This window comes from Canis aureus, chromosome 32 (genome assembly GCF_053574225.1).
Source record: "Canis aureus isolate CA01 chromosome 32, VMU_Caureus_v.1.0, whole genome shotgun sequence".
NCBI classification, from domain to species: Eukaryota; Metazoa; Chordata; class Mammalia; order Carnivora; family Canidae; genus Canis; species Canis aureus.
In genome coordinates this window covers 27,447,366-27,472,836 of record NC_135642.1, presented here as the reverse complement: position 1 = coordinate 27,472,836, position 25,471 = coordinate 27,447,366, and the positions used below count along the sequence as shown (strand labels likewise).

The following is a 25,471-nucleotide window of genomic DNA, read 5'->3' as shown; positions in this document are numbered from 1 at the left end:
CTTCATGTTGGGCCATCACTTTCTGTTTCGGTGCGTCTGTTTTGGTTTTGGTGTAAAACATGGGGCCTGGGAGTCTGCTTTCCCTGCCCAGTTACTGACAGGATGACAGACTTTCCACCATTCCTTCCTGCGTAAGGCATGAGAGGCTTTAGCACAACAAATCTGTGGCCACTTCTACTATTGTGATGCTTAGCTGATTCTAAAATGCCCCACAGCACTGTGGCGGCTCAGCCAAGCTGGCAGGAACGCATCACCAAGCAGCTCTTATACCAGGGAAAGAGCCTAACAAAATGCAGATTTTAGTAAGAACGTACAAGTGCTCAAGCGTCAACGTTGGACAATCCAACACTGTAAGTCAGGCACCATTTCCTGGGCATGAGGCTTTCATGAAAGTCTTTCCCTACAGCTTCTGCAGCTCCAGCTGGCTCGGCTCCCACCTTGGAGTGGGAGGACACTGGCACAGCTTTGGAACATGCAGATGGCAGAAAGGTGGGGCAGGTGCCCAAGTAGAAGAGTGACCAGAGGAAAGAGCTTCTTTGGATAAAGAAAATTTTGCCCAAATTAACTTGTATTTCAGATTTTTAATTTTAATCTTTCAAACAGATAATTTCCTCAGTTTTGTATTCAGCATCATCCAAGGCTTTTAGGTTTTATTTGCATTGTTTAATTAAGAAAGTGGCCAAAGTAAATCAAAAGGTGAGGGGCTTTCTAGATGTCTATGTATGGTTTCTCCAGTACCATTTTCAGAAGGGCAGCATACGACTATGTTGTCATTGAAAGTACATCCCTTCAGAAGTTTCTACAGGTATCCATAGGTATCATGTAAATGAAAGAGACTCAGATTAGTGAATGAATATAGGTTCTCCTCAAAACTGCCACTGCATCTTCTGCATCCTGTCCCATAGTGTTTCCACATTTGATCTGTCAAATGGTTTGGGCATGACAACCAGTTAAAGGAACCACTGCTTTCTAGCGATAGGACTCCCTATCCCCTGGATATAACCTAGCCACTCTAAACTTTTTTTTTTTTCTTATTAAAAAATGCAAACAAAATTCAGAAACTTTGGGATTACATGGAGTGTCCTTTAGGAAATTAGTTCTATTATCTACAGTGTGAGGACAGCCAGAAACGTTGCTGGCTGCTTCCCAATGTTGCTGTACAGATCGAAGAGAAGTGGAATTCCTTACCTTTGAAAGTTGCAAAAAGCATTCACTTGCAAGGGCTGCTATTGCATTGTGAAGGCTTCATAAGTGTCTGTATTGCTATTTAGCTTGTAAAGTTCTTAAAGGAAACGTCTGCATCATATCATTCATTTTCCATGGCACCAGCTACCAAATTTCACACAACTATTTATTGGACTAATGCTTCTTAGAGCCTCCGCTCTAAAAGCACTTCACCTATCATGGCTAATAGATTGTTATCCACAACCACTCTGGAAGCTTCCACATTGTGTGCTTTATGTTATATATTATACCTCTCTCTTTATGGCTTACTATGGCAGACACTACTCAATCTTCCATTATGTCTGTAAGGCAAGAACTTTTTTTTGCTCCTCTAGCTGAATCCTTGGGTTTCACCTCCCACGTCTCCTTATCCATGAAGGACAATCCATTCATCATTCAATTACAGACAGTACCTGTTCCCTGCTCCGAGTGATCCTCTCCGAGAGCAAATCCGAGTTATTTCTTTCTTCTTCCAGTTCCATCTCCAGCTGAGACACCTTGTCCTAATAAAAGAGGAAGACACAAACACAGCCCTATTGGACTTGCACTGACCCAAGCTGAATGCAAGGACGGCCCTGGGAAAAGCAAACCTCAAAGGCAGATCAAAGCTGAGTATCATGAGAATTTGAATATTATGAGAGACAAGGATGATCTACTTGTCATACTGCCATGCTGTATTGCTCTCATAATGCGCTCATAATGTAAGATGTAATTGTGCATTTCAGAGATACATGAAAGGAGAAAAAAATATTACCCCAAACCCTAACATAAGCCCTAAGGAAATTTTAGCCTGTTTCCTTCACATCTTTTTTCCCCCCTTATGAATCAATAAATTCACAAAGATCTACCTAAGCCTAAGGTCTCTAAGTTATCTGTTAAAAGGCAATGCGGGAGCTCACACATCATCCAAGACACACTTCTCTAAAAATTCCAAGCTCTACAATGTTTTCCCTCCCTTCTGCTCAGAGTTTCCAAGAGCCTTGCAGGAATAAAGGTCATGATGTACTACTGCACCTGTCTGTTTTTCATTTTCTTTTTTAAAAATATTTATTCATTTGAGAGAGAGAGAGAGAGAATATGAGCAGGGTATGGGGGTAAGGGAGTAGCAGACTCCCCCATGGAGCAGGGAGCCCAATGTGGGGCTCAATCCCAGAACCCTGGGATCATGATCTGAGCCAAAGGCAGCCGCTTAACCAACTGAGCCACCCAGGTGCCCCACTTGCCTGCTCTTCTAGGCCACCTCATACACTTTGCACTGTGCAGTCCCAAATCTGCACCAGAGTAACATGGAGACAGCAGTGACCCTTTCTGCTAAACCAATCCATACTGAAGAATTGTCATTTCTGTCTTCCTTGCTGGCTCATTTAACACCACTGAGTGCTGAGAGAAAGGCATTTCAAAGTAGCTGCATGTATGAAAAAAGAGGCTTCTAACACAAACCACCCCACCTAGAAACGGGGGCTTTTGAGGCTTGCACACATGTTTCTCCTGTCACTAGCCAATTTGTCATATGTCTGGATTAACTCAGCACCACACTTACTAAAAAGCAATCAGCATCATGAGTTTTTAAACACGATTCTGCAGCATCTGTACATAAACACCGTCTCTGCAATTGTCAAAGTGGGCTGACAAGCTATGGATGCCTCTGCAAAGGCCAAAATTCAGACTTTCAGAACTCCTGTGAATGAGTACATGTCTGTGAATGCCTTCCCTGTGAATGCTGGTGAACGAAATCTCCAAGGAGCCCAGAAAGCTCTCTCCCATGAGCTGAGAAGTCCAAAGGCCAACGAAGAACAGAGCACTGGGTTCTGCACCGAACCTCCTGTTTGTTCAGTGGTCCCTGACTCCTCCAGGGCCAGTTCTTCTCTGGTCAGAAATCACAGAGGGTGCTGCGTTTACATAAAACAGACACTGAGTTTCTGAGTTTACAGAAAATGCCCATTGTTGAGAGAGCTCTTGAGTCCTGAGAATTAATTTGTTAAGTGCTAGTGAAGGAACGGACAAGATATTAGTCACAGCAAGATAGTCCTGCCAGCTGCCTCTGAGGGCAGGACACATTCCTCCAGCAAGCTGCTCAGTGGTAGGGCCTTGAGAGCTATTCATTTTGTCATTAATGGAGAAATATCTAAAATAGTACACATGGGCAAAAGAAACTCAGCTATGTCACTGCTTCTAACCCTTGAGTTGGCAAAAGGAAATGTTCTTTTCGGTGAGAAAGATTCTAGAAGGGGATGACAACCCAATGTTTAGCTAAAATCACCTCCTCACAGGGTGTGGAGGTGATTTCACCTCTCTTCCTGCCTAAAATCTGCAGTATTCAAAACCAACCAGGAGCATTCCGGGGGCCAGGTCAGGGGTCATTACACCAAAGGTTCTCACACCACTGCCTGACACGACTTTAGCTCGCTTTGAACCAGATTGTTTGGGTCCTTGAAAAATCACTTCCTAGTTAACTGAGTTGACCTTAGCTTGCCTTAAAATGACCCCCTCTAATGAGATCAGAACAAGGACAATAGCAAAATATACAGCAATCCTACAAAAGAACAATAAAACCGTAACCAGGTTATTCTAGCATCTAAAAAGGCCCATCTAATAAAATCTTTAATAGTTGCAACATCACCCTCTAGATGGAAACTGCTAGTAAGTCCCCTGGAGGTTTTAAAAGTTATTTCTATTTATTTGCAAAATTGAATCAGAAATTCCATTGATTTTAAATTTAAAAATTACCTCTCCCTATCCCTGAGCACAGTTTTTAATCAAAACTTTGACAATTTTAACTTCTCCCATTGGTCTGGGGCTGATTCTCTCCTTCTCTAAGTTTCATTGGAATATGGGCTGTGTGTGTGTTTGAGGGGCACAGTGTTCTGGTTTGGGGCTGGTTTTGTTCTTGAGGATTATTCTCATTTTTTTTTTTTAAGATTATTCTTTTTTACACGCTCAGGCAAGCTGATGTTAAGGTTACTCCTATCCTGCTCAACAGCTTGTTCATGTTTAGATTCTATTACTTGATTCACATTTTTCAACCATGTTGTGTATACATCCTGTAAAGAGGTCACCCCCAGCTGGTGACCCCAGTGAGCACATTCTGACATACTGTCTTGGACTATATATTTATGTAGTATCCAAAAATGAACTAGCAACTAGTTTGCTGCTAGCTTTAGCAAAGCTGGATCAACTATCAGAAAAAAAAAAAAAAATAGGCCAGGGGTGTCTGGGTGGCTCAGTGGGTTAAGCATCTGCCTTTGGCTGAGGTCATGATCCCAGGGTTCTGGGACTGAGCCCCACATCAGGCTCCCTGCTCAGCAGGGAGTCTGCTTCTCCTTCTCTCTGCCCTTCCTTCTGCTCGTGCATGTGTGCGCACGCTCTAAGTAAATAAACAAAATCTAATAAAAAAATAAATATTTTTAAAGTAAAAAATGGGCCAGAATCAGGAGACAGAAATGCAGCATGTGTTATGATAAATGAAAGCTATGTCCCTAGGAGTTAGGTGGTTTGGGTCCAAGGCACAGTTCAGCCTCTCTCTAGATTTACAGCCATCTTGTCTCCTTTGTAGTTGGAAGCACCTCCCGAAGCATCCAACAGAAAATGCACTGTGTGCCCTTATGTAAAATCACCTGGCCTCTTTGGGGCTCTGTGTTGCTTTCTCTTCAAGACAATGAGGGCACTGTGCTAAACTGTTTTCATCATCTCTTTTGGCTCTGAGTCCCATGAGTCTACAAACCACCAGCTTCTTCCTCAAACCAAGAAATGACTTTACTAATGTCTGGCTGTTTCAGAGAATAAACACTGAAGACATCCCAAAGGCTTAGGGGTGCACAGAGAGCTCACTTCTCTTGTGTCCTATGCTTGCCCTGTGTAGGCCCCAGCTCACGCTCGCACGATCTACAGACCTCCATCTGCTTGACGAGTCTGCTTCGGTCATCTTTGAGGTGACTTTTGGCCTCCAGCTCGTATTCCAGGTCCTTGAGTGTCTGCTCCAGAAGCTGCCTTTTTGTGAGCGCCTCATCCTGAGCTCTCTGGTAGTCCCGTAACTCCTCCTCCATCAGACGCATCTAGGAGGAGCAGAGGGTGGTTAGCCAGGCTACACCAGGAGCAGAGCATCTGAAGAGACAGTGCAGAGGCTGACCCCAAAGGTGACGGGGGAATGCCCACATACTGCAGACCAGAAGACCCTGAGCAAGTTCCACCTCCCTCTGGGCCTCAGTTTCCTCTCCTGTAAAAAGCACCAGCTTTCTGGCTACCACTGGCAACCCACTGGGTTATAAATTCAATTAAGCAGATGTTGGCCAGCATTTTGAAATTAAACACAATTGAAAATATCAGAGAAGAGTATCAGCAGATATGGTTTTGTGAAACCTTTGTACTAGACACTCATACATTTGTATGGATGTACCTATTACTGGGTTGCAATGCGAGACATAGTTCTTACTTATAGGTCATGGCCAAAAACACCTGAAAGCCACCAAACTTGGTACATGCTTCCACAGCACAATTTCTTACCCACCTGTACCAGCATCACCTCAACGGAGGGTCAAAATGAGAGCAAAATAAAAACTAAATTAATGACCCCCCCCCCCAGAACCCTGCAGGCACAAAATCTAATAATAATATAAACGTGCTTATTAGGTGAAAACGTCTGCCTTCTAGAAGAAAATCCTTTTCAGTCATAATTTACAGTGTTTTCTTTCATCCACAAGGTGGCACTGAACTAACAGCTTTGAAGAAGGTGCAACAAAGGGATTGATACTCCAGGGGTTGTCCAGGATTTTCTGCTGCTCTTGGAATCTCCCCTGTTCTACTTCTCTGGAATCTCCCTAGGGGACCGGCCACCTCAGCACACTGTCGGTGTTCCTCCAACACCTGTGTGGATTGATTCAGTGAAGACCAAGGCTATCTGCTTTGTTTCCAACTTCCTTCCCTCTTACAGGTATTGGGTGAAAGCAGTCTTAGGAATAACAAACTACATCAGCGGTTTCATTCCTTGGGAGAGTATATGACAGTGAGTGGCAAATTCCATTAAGAGAACAGCATCCTTTGGGGGTGATTTTCACAGATCTGCTGGGGAAGCCCCAAAGATAGTCTTTAGGGGGGCCCAACAGGGTAAGCTAGTTTCAGAAAGCCCAGCAGGAAGACTAGGCAATGGGTTCCTCTCATGGAGGCTGACAGGAACCCCTGACTTTCTAGGAGAACAGAATAACCTAGAAAAAGACCTTTCCAGAGAAAGACCCTCGTCTCGTCTGGTGGTAACAGAGTCCCTCTTAAGATCTCGTAAGGGTTCTGTCAAAAAAGAGTACTCGATAAGGCCATGCCTCAGAGAATGCGGACAGTGTCTGGAATCACATAGCTGTGATAGCTTCTGAACCCCCTCATGCTCCCTTTAAGTAGTCAGAACTGCCTTTCGCTAAGTGGGATCCAGATAATGAGCCAGTGGAGTCTTCATTCCCTAAAGATTACCTTCAGCAGAACTTCTCTAGCTCCACACCAAAGGCAAAATTTGTAAAATATCTATTTCTCTTAAAGCAAAGAAGGCAGAGCTTTGCCCTGAGGATAGACTCCTGGCACTTCTGTGTTAATGGGTAGCTTTAACTCCGGATTGACCAAAACACAGGCTGGGGGCAGTGAACGGAGGAAGTAAACTTGAATTTTCCAAGGATCCAGAATGACCCTGGCTTGTCAATTCCCTTTTGTTTTCAACAATTGTACTGGCTTCCACAGCCTGATGTAGGGCAGTATCGCCTGCAGTTTCCTTCCAGAATGATGAGGCGTCCGTTTCTGCCATACAGATGGAAACTGTGTCTCACCGGGCTGTGCCACTGAGAAAAGTCTAGGAAGGGCCACCTTGGTTCTCATCGTAACGGATCTTTTTTTGAACAACTGCTCTCTTATAAACCATACTGGTTGTCTCCTGGCTTTCACTAATCTCTCTGGATCTGTTTCCTCATCTAACTAGAGGCTCTCTAAAGTGCCTTCCAATCCGAAGATTCTAGCAGAATCATAACCATTACACAAAAAAGCAACAGGAAGCGCTTTGCAGGGGTCATTATGATACTGTGACTTTTCTGAAATCAAAAGACACCATGTGTTTGTTGGTGTTCTGGCAAGTATCAGAATCTCTCTTCCTACTGGCCATAGAAATGCAAATGGCCTTATATTTAATGCCAAAGAGAACTGTGATGTCATTATGCTAATTGCAGTTATACATGGAGTCCCACATCATATGGCCCTGCAGGCAGAGGGGACCTGTTATCAAGGTACTTTCAGGAGTGTTCCAGAAGTCTGTAATAAATACCCATTGTTCTTTCACACAGTTCCAGCACTGACTCACGGGCGACATTTCTTTGATCATCAAAGATACTAAAAGTTTGTTTTTTAAAGAAAAACTTGTTTTCCTGTGGAATCCTGGCGCTCTTGGCACTAGATATGAAAAAAAGCAAGCCTTGGACTTTTTTTAAAAAGCCTTACCAAAAAAAAAAAAAAAAAAAAAAAGCCTTACCATTGGTGTCCAGGATATACAGACCCTCTGCTCTCTTCTCACGTGTTATCTCATTTCATTATTAAATAATCATTATTTGGTATATTTTTAAAGAGGGAAAAACAGATGCTCAGAAACTTGGGGTAAGCTGCTCAAGGTCACGCAGCTGGCAAGAGGCATAGCAAGAAATCTGCATACACTGTACTTGTGTTTCAGAGCCTTGAGTTTCTCATTAAAATAATCAAAAACATTCCCTTTATTTTTCTCAGCTCTTTGCAAGTCAAGACTGAAGGGAGCTAACATTTGAGTTACTTTGCTCTACTATTCCTAAATATAAAACTAAAAATATGTTTTAATAATTTCAGTACTCATAAATTCCTTGTTTCTTTTTGTCTCCATTACTGTTGTTCTGAAGCTCTCATCCACCACACTCACTCTAATAAAAGTCTCTATTTTCTAAATGAATAGCAAAAAGCAATTGCTTACTATAATCCTTGTTCTAGGGCTGAATTAAAACATTAATACACATGAATCATTGGGACACAGTTGGGTACACCAGTGGTGCTCCATAAATAGCAGCTAAACATTTTAGGCAAAAACTCTTGGATTAATCAAGAAAATGGTCACTTTAAAGTTGTGTCAATTTCACCTTAGAGGCCCTGGGACTTTGTCTTAGAATGAATGCCATTTGCCCCATATAACCAGCCTAAGGGTTAACACTAAGAATCAAGCCCAAATGCTGTCTTCAGATCTACCCAGAATCTTTCCTAGAAGAGTTTCAAAGCAGTCTCACAGGATACTGGAACAGGGGGTAAACCAGGAGCTGACCCCGCCAGGCATTACCTCATCCTGCAGTTTCATGGCAGTCAGACGTGACTTTTCAGCCTCTAGCGTTTTCTCCTTCAACTGCCTTTGCATTTCTGCAAGTTCCCTGCGATTTTTCTCCTTGTACTCATCCAGCTGGTTCTGGAGCTCCAGTGTTGATACACGGGACACCTCAACAATGTCAGCCATCTGGAAGGAGTGACATGGGGGAAAGCCCACCCTGTGATGCTCCAGCTGGGGCCTGAGAGCTAGGTTTGGGACCCTCTCAACACAGAACACATCTCCTCTTCTTTCTTCTACAGTCTCCCCAAAGACTTTGCAAAAGCACCTGGTCATGGGCTGTCCAGGCATAGTCATCTCTAACTTGGAAGCAGAATGGAAGAGTGAACAAGCACACCCTTTGCAGCTAGACACATAGACCTGGGTTGTGCCCTTGCTTTCCCACTTACCAGCTACATAACTGGGTCATGTACTTTAAACCTCATTGGGCCTCTGTGGTGTCTTCATTGGAAATACTGGAATCATAACATCTATCTTACTGGGTTGTTGTCAAAATTAACACATAGAGATAGAATTCTGGTTACAAAATATCTAGTAAAGTGGCTGGTACATAGCAGGTATCATAAAACGGCAGGGTCTCCTGCTGGCTCCTAAAATGTGGGGAGCCCATCAGCTTTTTTTTTTTTTTTTTTTTTTTTTTTTTTATCAGCTTTGTGCTTTTTCTGGGTATTTTAGGGCAGAGACAAGTGGAGAAGAGAAGTAACAATGACTGGGTTTTGAAATTACCTTTCACATTCCTGGACAAGAAGTATGGGTGCAAATGCAGATATTATGCATTGAGGCAGAGGTTCTGATTCAGGTAACATTTGTTAAGTCAGCCCTTACATGCCAGGCTTCTTTGGGTAATTGTTGAGAGGAGCTGGGCCCAGAATCCAGATGGTATTATATTTTCTAGACCAATTTCCCTTTGACCAGGATTCTCAACAATTCCAAAGAGCTGCTTCAGGGGACCTGGGAGTTTGACACATGCGTGCTTAGACAGAAATGCATGTTTCCTTAGCTCTCATGGGGCCCTCAGAGGGCGCCAGGGCCCAGCTCTGGTGTTCCACCCACACCTCCTCCTCCCCCGCCCCTTACCTCTTTCTGCAATTTTTCAATGGTCTTGTCCAGATGCCATCGCTCGTTCTCCATCTCGTTCTTCAGCCTCCTTAACTGCTCTTTCTGCTCAGTCTCATCTTTAAGCTTCTCAGACAACTGCTTCTGCTCCTGGGTGGCCCGACTCAGATTTCTCTGCAGAAAGCAGGGAAGGGACAGTGCTGTCACCTACCACCAGGTCAGCCACAGGACCGGCAGCAGAGGGAATTCTGCAGCCAAACCATAAAGCAGTCAGACCTGCTACATCAGTGATAAGGAAAAGGGCCCCACAAAGCCATCACAAGACACAAGGACACTGCTGGTTCTGAAATTCAAGGACATAAATGCGAGGTTGTCTTAGCCAAAAACCATGAGAATGAAGGGACAGGCAGAGAGGGATTTATTACAAAAATACCAAAAATGGCCCAACGCTGCTCAGGGCAGTGATTAAGAACAGTGTCTAAAAACATGAAATTTTCAAGTTCATGCTTGAAAACTGAGGTAAAGATATACAATCAGACAAACCCAAACCAATGTGGCAATCATACAATTTGCTCTGCTCTGCAGATGCTTCTTATGGTTAAAATAGCTAAAAATGAATGTATGAGGAAACAGAACATTGACCCACAGGTCAAGAGTCCACTTGGGTAGAGGGAGTTGCAGTCAACAGAATCACGGGTTGGACTCCTACATAGAAGAGTAAGGAATTTGGCAATCCACAGGTGGATAAACTTGAGGAGCAGAAGGTGTTAAATGGAAAAGACACTAGTTAGAGGAGTAAAAAAGGGTGTTATTTAGTGATTCAGCACCAAAACCTAGTACCTACCATAAAATGAAACTATCTTGAGTGTGCTATTTTCCCTGGGATCCCCTGAAGCTCTCCCCACCCCCAGTCACACAGCCTGGCGTTCTTTATGTAAAAATATGCAAGTCTAAAACAAACTCCTAAAGTATTTTAGAAACATAATGGTGGCATCTTTTTTTTTTTAATTTTTATTTATTTATGATAGTCACACACACACAGAGAGAGAGAGAGAGAGAGAGAGTGGCAGAGACATAGGCAGAGGGAGAAGCAGGCTCCATGCACCGGGAGCCCGACGTGGGATTCGATCCTGGATCTCCAGGATCGCGCCCTGGGCCAAAGGCAGGCGCCAAACCACTGCGCCACCCAGGGATCCCTATGGTGGCATCTTTAAATGGCTGAGTGCTGAGGCCACTGGCATGAAGACACATAAAGAAGGGGCACAGCTCAGAAGGGGTGGCACGACTCAGACGTGGGCTGGATCATCTAGGTAATGGTATGGTACTGAGGACGACATGTGAGTTGCTACAGGTTCTGCTTAGGACCTGTGTCTGGTGTCCCCACAGATACCGTATAGGAACAACGGTTTAAATTTGTACAGCACTCAACAGTTTACAAGCTGCTGTCACAGGCACCAACTCAGGCATCTTGAAAACACTCCCAAATCACTTTGGGCACTCCTGGTTTGCAAAGCATAGCCAACCACACTGCTGGCCAACCCTGCGACCTGGGGCCAGAAAGCCACCCATTGAGGCCTTCTGGCCCCTCCACTCTGCCAGACTAACTGCACCCTGAGAACCAGCCAACACAGCTGGGCTGCGCAAGTTAATTGCTGTGGAAAACCAAGGTCAACAAAAGCTGTTGAGAGAAAAGAAGGTGGTAAAAGGAAGGTAACCAGAAGTTTAGTGTGGCAGTGTGGCGGCAATTAGCAGAGGAGTGTGTCCCACCACAGTCCAGCTGGGCACATACCAGAAACAGGATCACCTCCTGGGATTCATGTTTGTGTTGATTTAGTGGTGCTGGGGGAAGAGGGGAGCGCACAGGGGAAGGCAAGCAAGGTATGGCTCCCTGTGTGAGAGAAAACTGTCTGTTATGTATCTCAAGGGACACCTGGGTGGCTCAGTCAGTTGAGTGTGTCCACCTTTGGCTCAGGTCATGATCTCAGGGTCCTAGGATCGAGCCCTGTGTCAGGCTCTCTGCTCAGCAAGGAGTCTGCTTTTCTCTCTCCCCCTCGGTGCTCTTTCTCTCAATTAAATAAATAAAATATTTTTAAAAAATAACATATCTCAAAATGTAAATGCCCCAAAAACAACAAATACAGAGGTACATGAATGGCTTTCTACAGGATCCAACTGAACCTGTACCCCTACAGACCTCTCAGCCTCTCTCTTCTTCCTCCTGGATCCCAATCCCAGAGGCTCCAGGCCAACAGACAAGCTAGCCTTGGCTCCATTCAACCTCCATATGGAGGTTTCTGCTTCACCCTTGGCTCAGGCAGGGCTCCCTGCCTGGCCCTGATCTCCTGTGCCACTGGAGATCACCAGACTCCCCCACTCTGGGCCTGGGGCCCTACCAAAACCTCATACACCCCACCCCAACACTCACACATTTGCCTGGAAGAACGGTGTTGCTAGATTATTTAAAATATATTTCTTATACCTTGCCTGTATTGCAGGGTAGTAAGAACTCAAGGCAAGGAACAGATTTTCCATTTGGGTATGTCTCATAGCCCAGATTCACTATTAGGCATATGATAAAAACTCAATGGCTGGAAATTAATACCTCTCCCCAAAAGTGGTCTAAAGACTTCTCATATCAGTATCACCAAGTAAGGATGGAGTATTCCTTACTGAAAGCACAGATTCTAGCCCTTTGTGATGGAGTCACCATCTTCCTTAGATTGGAGCCCACAAATTTACATTTAAAAGTTACCCAGGTAACTCTAATATAAAGTGTAGAGATGCTGTTTAGAACAATGTTTCTTTCTCCCCAGTTCTTCCAGACATGTATTCCAATACATCACTGCTGAGAAAACATGTTCCAAAATCACACGAAAAAGCAAACTTTCCCATTTGCAGCTGAGAGTCCAGAGTGAAAAGCTGTCGCTTTTCAAGTATTTCCAAGACCAGCAATATAAGCCCATTGACCACAATACTGGGACAAAAATTGGGGGAAAAATGATCAGTCAGGAGAATGCAAAACACTAAGTTAGTGGATGTATGGGGAGTACCCTTGAACTTCAAGACCACTGTCTGGCAGTACACAGAGCTTTTTACTGTGTGACTGAGTAAGGCCCCTGTTGAGCCATATTTACAATAACCGAGTGGCAGGTGAGCCCATGGGCTTACAGGAATGAGACACTTGATGGGATGGAGGCTGGTGCCTGCCCCTAAGCTAGAGGTGACAGCCCCTGAGCTACGGTGGACCTGAGTGAATCTGAGCACAGGCAGGCTCCTCTCTGCCCCTGAGGAGGAGAAGCTGTATCCTGAAAGGAAAGCTGCAGTGAAGCATTTACAATCTGAAGCCTTGAAAGCACTTCTCAGGAGTGTTTTCCAGATACCCAAGTTACAGCCCGTGAGAGCAGCTCATAAACCAGTACACGCTCTCCCTACAGAGCACAGCTTCTGCGGGGTCACAAGACCGAGGACGTCCCAAGCAGTACCCTGCCACAAAACCCTGGGGCTGCCAGGGGAAGCACTGAGGCTCTCCTCCTCCGTTGTTTCAAGACACAGAAGTCCAATAGGGTGGGAGGTGAAGGCATACAGAATTTACACATTATCCCTCCCTGAAGGAAAGGACTGTGGCTTCTCCAGAAAAGATTTCTTTACTTGCCCATCTGCAGAAGCCATTTCTCCAGGGAATCCTACCCGCCTCTGCCTGAATGCAGTTCCCATCGATCCACCCAGTAGCACAATCCTAACCCGAGCGGCAGGGGTCGAGCAAACCAACGATGGCATCTTTATAACCCACAGCCACGTTCTGACTGAGTCCTAATAAATCACACCGAAGTTCACCTGGTCTTCAGCTACTACATAAAGAAATACATTGGGCAGCCCGGGTGGCTCAGCGGTTTAGTGCCGCCTTCAGCCCGGGATGTGATCCTGGAGGCCCAGGATCGAGTCCCATGTCAGGCTCCCCACAGGGAGCCTGCTTCTCCCTCTGCCTGTGTCTCTGCCCCCTCTTTCTCTCTGTCTCTCATGAATAAATAAAATCTTTAAAAAAATACATTTATCGTGCATGAAGATGCCATAGATTGCTAAAGGCATAGAGATTTGAAATATAAAATGCTGCATGGAAAAAGCAAAAACAAGTTACTCTTTCCTCGTCCTTGAAAAGTTAATTAAGTTCCCCTTCAGTTGCCAGCTTTGGGAAGAGAGGCATGCAGGAAGTTACTAAAGGAGCCAGCTTTCTGGTTCCCAACTTTAGAGAAAACCCAGCATTTCAGAGCGATGGTGCCCTTTTCGTGGCGCTACTTCTGAGACCGGCTAGTTGAGACAACCATGCTGAGATTGTTGGGCCTTTTTAAAACGTGTTTGCCGAAGAGCAGGGCCACACACGGCCGCACCGGGAGTTCCCGCCATCCCAGCACCACTGGGGAGACAGGTCTGGACAACAGCAACGCATCAGGGATCACTTCCAAGGCCAGAACAGCAATCTGGAGGCGGGTGGGCGGGGATTACATTGAGATCTTTAGGCCTTGGGGCCGTCACCTGCTCTCTCTGCAGAAGGAACCTGGAGCTGCCGATTCACAGCTGGTAAACTACTTCCTTACGTGGGAAACTTTCTGGTTTGACCTAAAGTTGATGAGGACGGACGGCCTGTAATAGCTGCGCCCAGCACTCGGTGCGGGCGGGACACGAAGATGCAGACTTTCATCCCTGTAGAGTCCAAATGCTTGTCCTCTTTTCCTGTGACCTGCAGGCTCTTGCACCCAAACCCTGCCCTGCACTTGAGCAGCAGGGCTTCATGGGCACGAGTCCTTAACAGCACAGTGGGCCTGCCCTCCACACCAAACTAACCAAACGAGGAAGGAAGGGAGGGAGGGAGGAAGAGGACAAAGAGAGAGAGACAGAAGTCCAAAGCGAAGACAGGCAGACACCGAAGTCAGGAGAAAAGTTTTACTTAAGTTTGCAAAAAACAAGGTCTTTGTCCAAAGCTGGAGGGAAGGCACCGACCACTGCTCTGGGGGTGGCCGCCCCGAGCACGGGCAGGCTCCTCTCTGCCCCCGAGGGGGGGAAGCTGTATGCTGCAAGGAAAGCTGCAATTAGGCGTTCGGCAGATTTACAAATCTGAACCCGGACCTCTTTGCCAGCTCCTAACACTTTTCCTACGCGCCTTCCTCATCCAGTGGTCCTCATGGAAATGAGTCCATAGTCTCCTCTTCGACAACTCCTCAAAATCATTGGCTTTTGCCTCCTCAGAAACTGCCTGCCAGTGCCTGGTGCTGGTTCTGTAAAGCCCGAGAGCAGATGGAAGGAAGGACATACCTGGATCACACCCAGGTCGCTGTGCAAAGTCATTTTAGACTTTTGCACTTCGGTGCAGACTTTTTTTTTTTTTTAAAAGAATGTACTTCCTACAATCTTTCGAACCTTCAAATGGGAAAACCTAATTTTCTAAGAATCTACTGATTTCGAATGCAGATAGCTATCTAGTTTCAAAAAAACCCTAACTTCCTCCTGCTTTTAATAGCCGTCCTTTGGGACAGCACTCTGCAGAGGATATTTGCCCAGAGGAGAAAGGAAATTGGCTTCTGCCAGAGAGCGGACTCCACACTGCCTCGGGGACCGATCCTGCCAGCCTTCTCACACAATTCATATTTTATCTTTGGAAAGCTGTCAAGCTCTTTAATATCCTACACCAGGATTTCTCAAAGTCGGCACCACTGCCATTCAGGGCTAGATAATTCATTGCTGTGGGGGCTGTCCTATGCTTTGTGGCACGTTTAGCAGCATGCCTGGTTTCTGTCCACTGGATGCCAGGAGCTCGTCCCCAGTTGTAACAGCCCAAAATGTCACCAGGGGGATCCCTGGGTGGCACAGCGGTTTGGCGCCTGCCTTTGGCCCAGGGCGCGATCCTGGAGACCCGGGATCGAGTCCCACGTTGGGCTCCCGGTGCATGGAGCCTGCTTCTCCCTCTGCCTATGTCTCTGCCTCTCTCTCTCTCTGTGTGTGTGTGACTATCATAAATAATTAAAAAAAAAAATGTCATCAGACACTGCCAGATGTCCCCCAGTTGACAACCACTGGTCTAGATAGAGGGTCTGAAGTCTGGTGTGGTTATTACTACGAAGAAACTACCTGGAAGGCGTGGCAATCTGAACATGTCTCTCCAATCTTGCTCCTCAGCCTTCCTTTACGAGAAATAAAGACGACAGTTCTGCGTTTACCTGCACGTCTTCCAGCTCACCCTCCAGGGTCCTTCTGACTGATGTGGCTTCTCTTTCTTCCTTTCTTGCATTCACAAGGGCCTCCTCTAATTGCCGGTTTTCTCTCTATGATGAAACACAGGGTCAGAGTGCACACAGACGTGTGTTGTGCCTAGAAAGCTAAGCTGACTCAGTAGCATGAAAGGAAGGCAGGAGACACCCAAGGACAGAGCCAGCAGTGGCTCTGGTCACCACATGACCACCCCAGGTGGCATATGGCAGTATGTTCTTAGACATCTGTGCCTGTCTGCCGGTTCCATATTTAGCCAGATGTGAACATGCGAAGCACCCAGGGTGACGGAAAACACATATCCAGCCTCCCCTGTGGAGCTTTGGAAAGAGCTGTGTGTCTCTCATGAATAAATAAATAAAATCTTTTTTAAAAAATTATTAATTATGTGTTAAAAAAAAGGAAAAATAGTCATGAGTGAGAACAGGTCTGCTGGTAAGATTACATTGGCCTTTTCAGGCATGTAGAAGCCTCTGCCTATGTCACAAGGTTCAGTGTCCCTGACGTCTAGGTGAGCAGGGAAGCCTATGTTTCCCACCTGACTTCACCATCTCCCATTTATACCATCATAGAGGAATGACAGCAATGGCTTGCAGAGAGGATATATTAACCACTGCCTCCACCCTTTTTTTTTTTTTAAAGATTTTATTTAATTATTCATGAGAGACACGGGGGGTGAGGCAGAGACACAGGCAGAGGGAGAAGCAGGGTCCATGCAGGGAGCCCCACTCAGGACTCGATCCCAGGTCTCCAGGATCCTGGAGAAGGCGGTGCTAAACCACTGAGCGACCCGGGCTGCCCAGCCTCCACCTTTCCTACTAAATTGTGATAGCAAATCCCCCTTCCACTCCCAAAATCACGCACACAGGAAAAAAGAAGGATCCACAGCTGCCAGACCCAGGCTTGAGGCCCAGTGAGCCTTACCTCGCATTTTGTGAGCCTTTCCTTTGCCTTGACCTCATCGTCCTTCATGTCAGCAATCTGCCTCTGCAGCCGAGCGACGCTCTGCTCCAGCTCTTCGATGCTTTCCCGCAGCTTCTCATTCTCCTCCTGCAGAGCCTTCACGTGCATTTCAGCCCCCAGCTGGCTCTGCTCTGAAGTGTTGCTCCGACTGGCCAGGACCTCGACGTTCTGTTAAAAACATGGAGTGGGTGAACATGGGCACTGCTGTCAAGGGGCCGTCCCAGCTTCAGGCATGGCTGATATTTATTAAAAACTCGTGATGTGCCAGGCACCGTGCTAAGCCAGGGATCGACATGCTATAGCCTGGAGGCCAAGTCCAGCACGCCACCTGTTATTAAAAAAAAAAAGTGTGACTGGAGCATCGCCATGCCCACCGGGAAGCACACTGTCCGTGGCAGCTTTCACGGTACAACAGCAGTGAGGAGTCCAGACACCTGCAAGGGAAGGCCCCTGGTGCTGCAAAGCCTAGAATATTTACTATCTAGCTCTTCACAGAAAAATGCTGTCAACCGTTGTCTATATTAAGTCTTTGACAAGGGATTTCAAGTTTTTAACAACTCTAGGAGGTGGGTACGATTCTTATCACTGTTTTAAAGACAAAGAAACTAAGACTTGGGTAGATAGAAAACTAGTCCAAAAACACACAAAAAAGAAGGAAGGAAGGAAGGAAGGAAGGAAGGAAGGAAGGAAGGAAGGAAGGAAGGAAGAAAGAAAGAAAAGAAAAGAAAAAGAAAGAAAGAAAGAAAGAAAGAAAGAAAGAAAGAAAGAAAGAAAGAAAGAAAGAAAGAAAGAAAGAAGAAAGAAAGAAAAGAAAGAAAAGAAAAGAAAAGAAAAGAAAAGAAAAGAAAAGAAAAGAAAAGAAAAGAAAAGAAAAGAAAAAACAAAACACAAAACAAAACTAGTCCAAGTTCACTTAGGAGGAAGCACATTCGGGCAGACTGACTCCAGAACCTGTTCTTGTAACCACTGCCTTCTGCCGAATTCACATCCCTGACCCCTTGCCATGTGCAGGGCCCTTTAAAAGGAGTTCTGGATGAAGGACAGTTTCTGTTTATAGACTTTTTTTTTTTAATATCCAATACAAAATGGAAATTAAAATTCACTGAAATTTTGATACAGTTCCTAGTGCAAGCTCTAGGCGCTATCTTCTGAAAATGAGCTCCGTGCTGCACAAAAATCCTAACAGAAAGGCATGGTGACAATTACAGTGTGGTTATTGTTAATTCCAGATGTCGCATGGGCTTTTTTTTTTTTTTTGGCTCAGCAATGTGAAGTGATAATAAGTAGCCTTGTCCAGAATTCCACTTCTCCCAGAAGATCTCTCGCCTTCCATTTCTCTACTACTACAAAGATGCCCATGTCAGCGAATTGAATGCTCATGAAACAGCAGGTGCAGATGCCTGCAAGGAAGGGAAGGTCCAGGGAGGGCAAGCTTTGGCTTCAAGGGTTATGTCACGGCCCCCTTAGGAGAACTATCTGCCCAAATTGCCTGCTTGCGTAGCCTTACGGAAAGATCTTCAAATCTTTTAACAGTACAATAAGCTGTATTATCCTGAACTTAGCCAATTAGAAAGTTTCAGAAACCATAGCATCTTTTCAAACCCAAATGTTTAATTCTATACATATGGGAACATCCATCACAGCCATGCTACTGGGTCGGATTGCAGTTAACTAGCAATGCTAAGGAGAAAACTAAAGTGCCCAACAGCTAGGACATCTCAGGATCACTTGGGTATCCTCTCCTACCAAAGCCAGCAAGATGAACAAGGAGAAGTAAGTGTGCTTGAAAGCCTGAGAAAGGACCCAAAGAATCCAATAACTGCTCAGACCAGGGAAAGAAAAAGAAAAGTCTAGATTGCCCATTCTTGCCCTAAATTTCCTATTAAAACATAAGACTACAAAGCTATAGTTATAAGACAGTGTGGCACTGCCATAAGGATACACATACAATTCACTGGGATAGAACTGACAACCCCCAAGCAAACCCAACATTTTACAGTCAACTGATTTTTAACAAGGGCAAAGATACAATGAAAACAGGTAAACTGGACTTCAGCAAAATTAAAAAGTTTTGTGCTGCCAATGATACCATCAACAAAGTGAAATGACAACCCACAGAATTAGAGAAAATGGTTAAAAATCATATATTTGATAAAGGATCCATATCTAGAATATATAAAGAATTTTTCAACTCAATAATAAAAGACAACTCAATTTAAAAATGGGCAAAAAAGGGTGCTCAGCCTGCTCAGTCACAGAAGTGTCCAATTCTTGATTTTGGCTCAGGTCATGATCTCAGGTTTGTGAGAATGAGCCCCACATGGGCTCCATGCTGGGCATGGAATCTTCCTAAGATTCTCTCTCTCCCTCTGCCCCCACCCACCGGCCCAACTCTCACATGCATTTTCTCTCTCCAAGAAAAAAAGGAGCAAAGGATCTGAGTAGACCTTCCAAAGAAGATCTACAAAAGTCCTATAAGTACATAAAAAGATGCTCAACATCATTAGTTTACCAAGGGGAATGCAAATCAAAACCATAACGAGGTGCCACTTCATACTTACTAGGATGACCATATAACCAGGAAGATAATAGCAACGGTTGGGGAAGATGTAAAGTCAGAACCCTTACATGTTGGTGGTAGGAATGTGACACAGTGCACCCACTTTGGAAAATAGCTTGGCAGTTCCTCAAAATATTAAACAGAGTTATATGACCCAGCAATTCCACTCTTAAGTGTATACCTAAGAGAGTTATCTAGGTAAGTTTGTGGGGCCAAGTGAGTTGAGGACTCTACTCTTCTGCCGTCTTGCCCCTCCTTCCAATATACACCTGAGGGAAATGAAAACATGTGGCCACACAAAAACTTGTACAAAATATCACAGCAGCATTATTCCTGATAGCCAAAGGGCAGGAACAACCCAACTGCCCATCCACTGATGAATGGGCAACCAAAAGGTGGTAGATCCATACAACGAATTATTTCACTCTAAAATGGAATGAGGTACTGACCCATGCTACAACATGGATGAACCTTGCAAACATTATGCTAAGTGTAAGAAGCCAGTCCCAAACATCCACATGTTGACATTTTTTTTTAAGATTTTATTTATTTATTCATGAAAGACACAGAGAGAGAAAGGCAGAAACCTAGACAGAGGGAGAAGCAGGCTCCAGGCAGGGAGCCTGATGTGGGACTTGATCCCGAAACCACGGGATCACGCCCTGAGCCAGGGGCAGGTGCTCAACTGCTGAGCCACCCAGGCATCCCACATGTTGACATTTATACGAAATGTCTAGACCAGGCAAATCTATAGAGATAGAAAGTGGATCAGTGGTTGCATGGGGCTAAGGGTAATGAAAATGTTCTAAAATTGACAGCAGTGATGGTTGCACAAGTCTAGGAACATACTAAAAAATCACTGGATTGGGCACTTTGAGCAGGAGAACTGTAGGTCACAAATTATGTCTCCATACAGCCAACTGAAAGAAGAGAAACAGAAGATAAAGGAAATCAGGACACGGAGTTGGGATGGAGAGGAGATGAGGCGTTGACCTCAGTGGCCTGAGGTTCACCAAGGCACCAGAGAGAGGAAGAGCAGGCTCCAAGATATCTGCCCACATGTTCTTGTAAAGTGAAGAACACACACATGTGGTCAGTGCTCTTTTGTTCACCCAGGAATCTCAGGGAGAACAAGGCCACCGAAAACCAGATCTGGTTTAACTTGAATTCAGGCCTAACTGGCCCCCTGGCATGCTAGATAAAGGGCCTCGCACTGTGTTTTGATGTCTAGACTTGGTATACTCTCCGTTTGCAAGCTGTGGACACATATCCTGAATCCTGAGGGATGACACGCCAGAAGGGCTGGCCGGGCAAGTGAATGGCTCAGTTTATAGCTGGCAGGGCTCTGCTCCAGTGCTTTCAGTAACACAGGCTGAGCATGACTCGAGGGAGCTCGCATGGGTAGAGACTCTGAGTCCTATTTTGACTAGCTGCTGTTTTTCTCTGTGTCTTCATAGGGTGATAGACCACATTATGTTTACCAGTAAATGGACCTTAACTCTCTGTTGGTAAACTTTTCCAGAACCCTCTCCCTGTCCCTGCCTGCCCCCCCACACCCAGTCCCCTATTTTATATCAAGTCCATAGGACAAAATTCCTTTTCCCGAAACCATAGCTAATTCTCTGAATATCCCTTTGTTGAAGACAAGTCCTACATGACTTCCCAGCAAAGAAAAAAAACTTGAGGTTTCAAGAGCGCCCCCTTCCTACTCTGAACTTTGACCTAAGCATCATCTTTTCCAAATGCTTATGTTTGTATCTCAGGAAATGTGGCAATGGGCCGCAGGACTCTACTGGGACCTGAGTTGGTAAGGACCGACTCAGAGATCACTGGAGACAAGTACTACTAACCTCGATGAAGTTGCTGGGACTATGTTTCTGTGATTTTTTTTATCTTAAGTCCTGTCATGACAAGATTGCAGAGGCTGCTACATCATAAATAAAATTAAGGAGCACACAATCTCTAAAGATTCATTTAGCCATATCACCACTGTAATATTTATTTTTAAAGAAACTGTATGGATTCGCTTAAGATCTTAACTACTATTCATTCATGCAAGCACTCTCAAATAGTTAACAAAAACCAACCCTAGCTCCTCTGCCACTCCAAAAGGTTCTAAACACCTTGCAGTCATCACCACAGGGACAAAAGTAGCAGATGTGCTATGTTCTATTGTTTTTCAAGACTGGACCATCCCTTAAAATTGCACTGAGATCATTTCTTCACCTCTCAGGCAGCCAAAGGCAGAAGGCAGGTGGGTAGCATAAGCCAAAAGGTTCTGCTCCTGCCACTGGTGGGGTGGAGTGGGTGGCTAGAAACTTGTATGAGGTCCTGGGAGGCAATTTGGTAGTATCAACCAAAATTATAATCTACATTCCCTATGATCCCATACCTTCTCTTCTCGCACTTACCCTACATGTGTGCAAAATACCATATAAATAAGATTATCAGGGACACCTGGGTGGCTCAGCAGTTAAGCATCTGCCTTCAGCTCAGGGCGTGATCCTAGAGTTCCGGGATCAAGTCCCACATCGGGCTCCCTGCATGGAGCCTGCTTCTCCCTCTGTGTGTCTCTGCCTCTCTCTTTCTGTGTCTCTCATGAATAAATCAATAAAATCTTAAAAAAAAGATTATTAATTGCAGCATTAAAATAGCAAAAGATTGAGGTGAACTAAATGCATCTGATGGGGCCCTTATTAAACAAGTTATATCAGGTCAATGATAACCTGTGCAGCCAAAAAAAAAAAAATTAAAGGAAAAAGAGTGAGGAAAATGCAAGGGACAGAATGGTACACACAGAAGGGAGGTCTGTATAAAAGGCAGGCAATGGGATAAATATGTAATTACCTGGCTACACAAGAAACAGGTAAAACGTGCTGTCTCTGAGGAAGGGAAGCAGGGTCACAGAAAAAAAGAGAAACATATCCATTGCAAACCTTCTTGTAACTCTTGAACTATGGAAATTCAAGAGATATTACATTTTTTAAATCAAAATAGACATTTTCTTTGAAAAGACTATCAATGCCCACAGGCACTTGGAGGACAGCCACCTCCCCAGCTCAGTTCTCACCTCCTCCAGCCTCTTGAAACCCTTCCCTAGCACATTCGCAGATACTTCTGGGCCATGAAAGATAGCAGAGCCAGAGCCCCGGGAGCAGCTGTACAAACAGAGCAAAGCGCCAACGAGATCTCCCACGCGGGTTTACATAGTTAAGAAATTCCTTTTCACCACATATAGCTGGGAGGGTGGAAAAGACCCAGATGGCCCAGGACTTGCACTTATGTGAACAGGTCTCCAAAATTTCCACCCAGCAACCTGAAGGCAGGGAAGTCCAACGTAGGCTGATGAGAGACCTCCAAGGGGCTGCACAAAATTAAGCGCCTTTCAAGGTTTTGGGTTTTTTCAACAAAATTGCTTGTACAGTTTGCATTCGACACCACAGTATTTTTCATTCTACTTCATGTCGCTTTATATTAAGATACTGTACCCTTGGCATTCTGGAAGACGGACCACTTCTCCCCTGCAGCTGTGCCAAGGCCTCTCCTCCTCACCTATCCAGTACACGCACGCCCATCTCAACTTGAGCAATGCAGACATAAATCATGTCAAGAATGGAATTCTCTGTTTTAACTCTAAAAGACATATCTAACAGCATAGAGGAAGGAGCAGAAGTCTCTATGGTCAGTCAGCCAGATCAGACTCGAATCCAGGCTATATCTGTTTCCAGCATCTTTTGCTGGAAAGCATCTTTCGGCTTCAGAGAGCCTTCCTTCCTTCACTTGGAAAAGGTGGATGAAGTTACCTACCTGGTATACTTTGTCAATATCTAGGCAAGAGTCCTCACCACTGATATGACTGCCAAGCCAAGGAAACCCACATATGTTTCCCAAAGGGCAGGACTTTGCACAGTTCACTTGCTGTAGCTCTAAATCCTCAAACTTGGCTTCACACCACAACCTGCACATTTTGGGCAGCCAAATATCAAACCTATATTTCCCCAAAGAGAGACCTGAGATCTTCTAATGGTCTTTCCAGGACAACTGTGCTGCACAAATTAGATGACCCCCTTCTCATTCCAAGGGCAAATCAGATTTCCTGGTTGGCTAATTCATTAGAAATTTAGCCTCATTTCCCAATTGAGGATGGTCTACTAAACCGACATTAACTAAGAAAATTTTTCCAAAACAAACAGCATGTTTCACTGTGCTAAACTGCTAAATTTCCACTACTTCTAAAATAGTTGACTTTTAACCATATGCTCCAATTACTATTTAAAAGGAGAGGAGAGGATATACGATTGTATCACCAAAAAAAAAAAAAAAAAAGAGGCAAAAATTCCAGTCTTTGTAAGGTACCACCATTCATTGCTAATAATGACCCGCTTTTCATGAGTTAATGCCTACATTTAGAAATGCTCACATTCTCCCCTGGGGCCAGAGGAAACTTTTAACCATGACAAGCACAAAATCCTGAAAACAGTGGAAGAAAAAGCCATGCCTGAGTGGTTTTTTCTGATCTAAAGGCACTGATGCACTCCTTGCAGGAGCACAGACACCCTGGGTTCACTCCTGGCGGATAACAAGTGGCCTCGGGAGGAGGCCCTCCTGGCTTGCCCGAGTGCAGACCCTACACGTGGACACATCGGGCTTTACTAATTAACAAGCCATCTACCACAGCCAGCTTTTGTTTCTTTTCTGTCTCCCTGTTTTGCTGAATGAGTGAAAACAGCTGAGGCGTGGAGGCCGGGAGTCCAGGGAATGGAATGCTGGTCTGTCGGTTCCACATCCCTGGCCGCCCCCACACTCCTATCTGTTGAGGCTGCAGGATCTCAGCTGATGGGCACCCAAAGTGTCCCTTAGGTCAGGCCATCTGCTGGGGGGTTACTGCTTTTTCACCATCACAGCGGTGGACGTCCACTTTGGCCTCCACAGTGAAGGACCTAGGTGACAAATAACAAGTCCCTTTCTCACTTTGAATGTGTAGAGAACTAGGTCCCCTGTATGGCGTCCTCAGCCATCCCCTCACCCGAGCAACAGTAAGCTATTTAAGGAATAGAAACGGCATACTCCGTAGTCATAAGCTGCTTACTTCTCTCTTCCCCTGTCAATTTCCCCGGCGTAAAGCCTCTAAGCCAGGAAGCCAGGATTCTCGCACTTGACTGAGCATAGGACTCCCCTGGGGATCCCGTTAAAGGCTCACCCTAACTCAGGAAGCCTGGAGCACGGACTGGACGCTGTTTTTTTTTTTTTTTTTTACGATTTTATTTATTCATGAGAGACAGAGAGAGAGAGGCAGAGACACAGGCAGAGGGAGAAGCAGGCTCCCTGCAAGGCGCCTGATGCAGAACTCGATCCCAGGACCCTGGGATCACACGCGGAGCCAAAGGCAGATACTCAGCCACTGAGCTACCCAGGCGGACTGCATTTCTAACAAGCTCCCGATTAATGCCAATGATGCTGGCCTGTGGGTCTCACTTTGAGTGGTGAGGTCTAGACAGAGAAGAGGCTGTTGTGACCTCAGGACCTTCCTGTAAAGGCTCAGAGCTCTGGCCCCAACTGTTCAAGTCCTTCAGGCTTCCTGGTCTGACTCCAGAGCCTGGCGTTGGGTGTCAGGTGGCTTGGACGCTACTGCAGGCTTTGCAGCCAGCCCACACTGTGACCCATGCAAACCTCTGGCCCCTCTGAGCTCAGGTCACACCATTAAAGAAGTGTAATAGGTAACATTACCTCTGAATAAGTCAGAAAATTAAAAAAAAAAAAAAAGACAAGATACAAAAGCTTGAAAAAGCTGACATGCTGGCACTAATGTGGAGTGATACGGTTTCCCTTCCTCCTTTTTGACTCTGCCTACTTACCATTTTTGGTCAGACAGGGATTGAGCCATTGAAAAAGATCATTCTTTAAACCCCTGCTCTAAAAGCTACATCAGAATTTCCAAAAATTCTGTCACTACATTTCCCAAATACCAACACCATTCCTTCCCAACATATCTGCAGTTCAGAACTGAATCAGTTACACACTTGGACTTCTCAATGAGCTCCATTTGTTTGTGT

General features: G+C 45.2%; 1 protein-coding gene across 6 annotated transcripts in view; it reads right to left on the bottom strand.

Moving 5' to 3' along the window:
- Positions 1-25,471, bottom strand: part of CGNL1 (cingulin like 1) — a 186,321-nt gene that overhangs the window by 16,343 nt on the left and 144,507 nt on the right. For 5 of the 6 annotated variants that reach the window (XM_077881241.1, XM_077881243.1, XM_077881240.1 and 2 more), the window contains 6 exons: positions 16,820-17,026; positions 15,847-15,951; positions 9,659-9,811; positions 8,540-8,710; positions 5,115-5,276; positions 1,638-1,727 (listed from right to left, as the gene is read on the bottom strand). In XM_077881241.1, coding sequence (XP_077737367.1) covers positions 1,638-1,727; positions 5,115-5,276; positions 8,540-8,710; positions 9,659-9,811; positions 15,847-15,951; positions 16,820-17,026 — 888 coding nt within the window. The remainder of the gene's footprint in view (positions 1-1,637; positions 1,728-5,114; positions 5,277-8,539; positions 8,711-9,658; positions 9,812-15,846; positions 15,952-16,819; positions 17,027-25,471) is intronic. The other variant, XM_077881245.1, reaches the window with a different exon arrangement.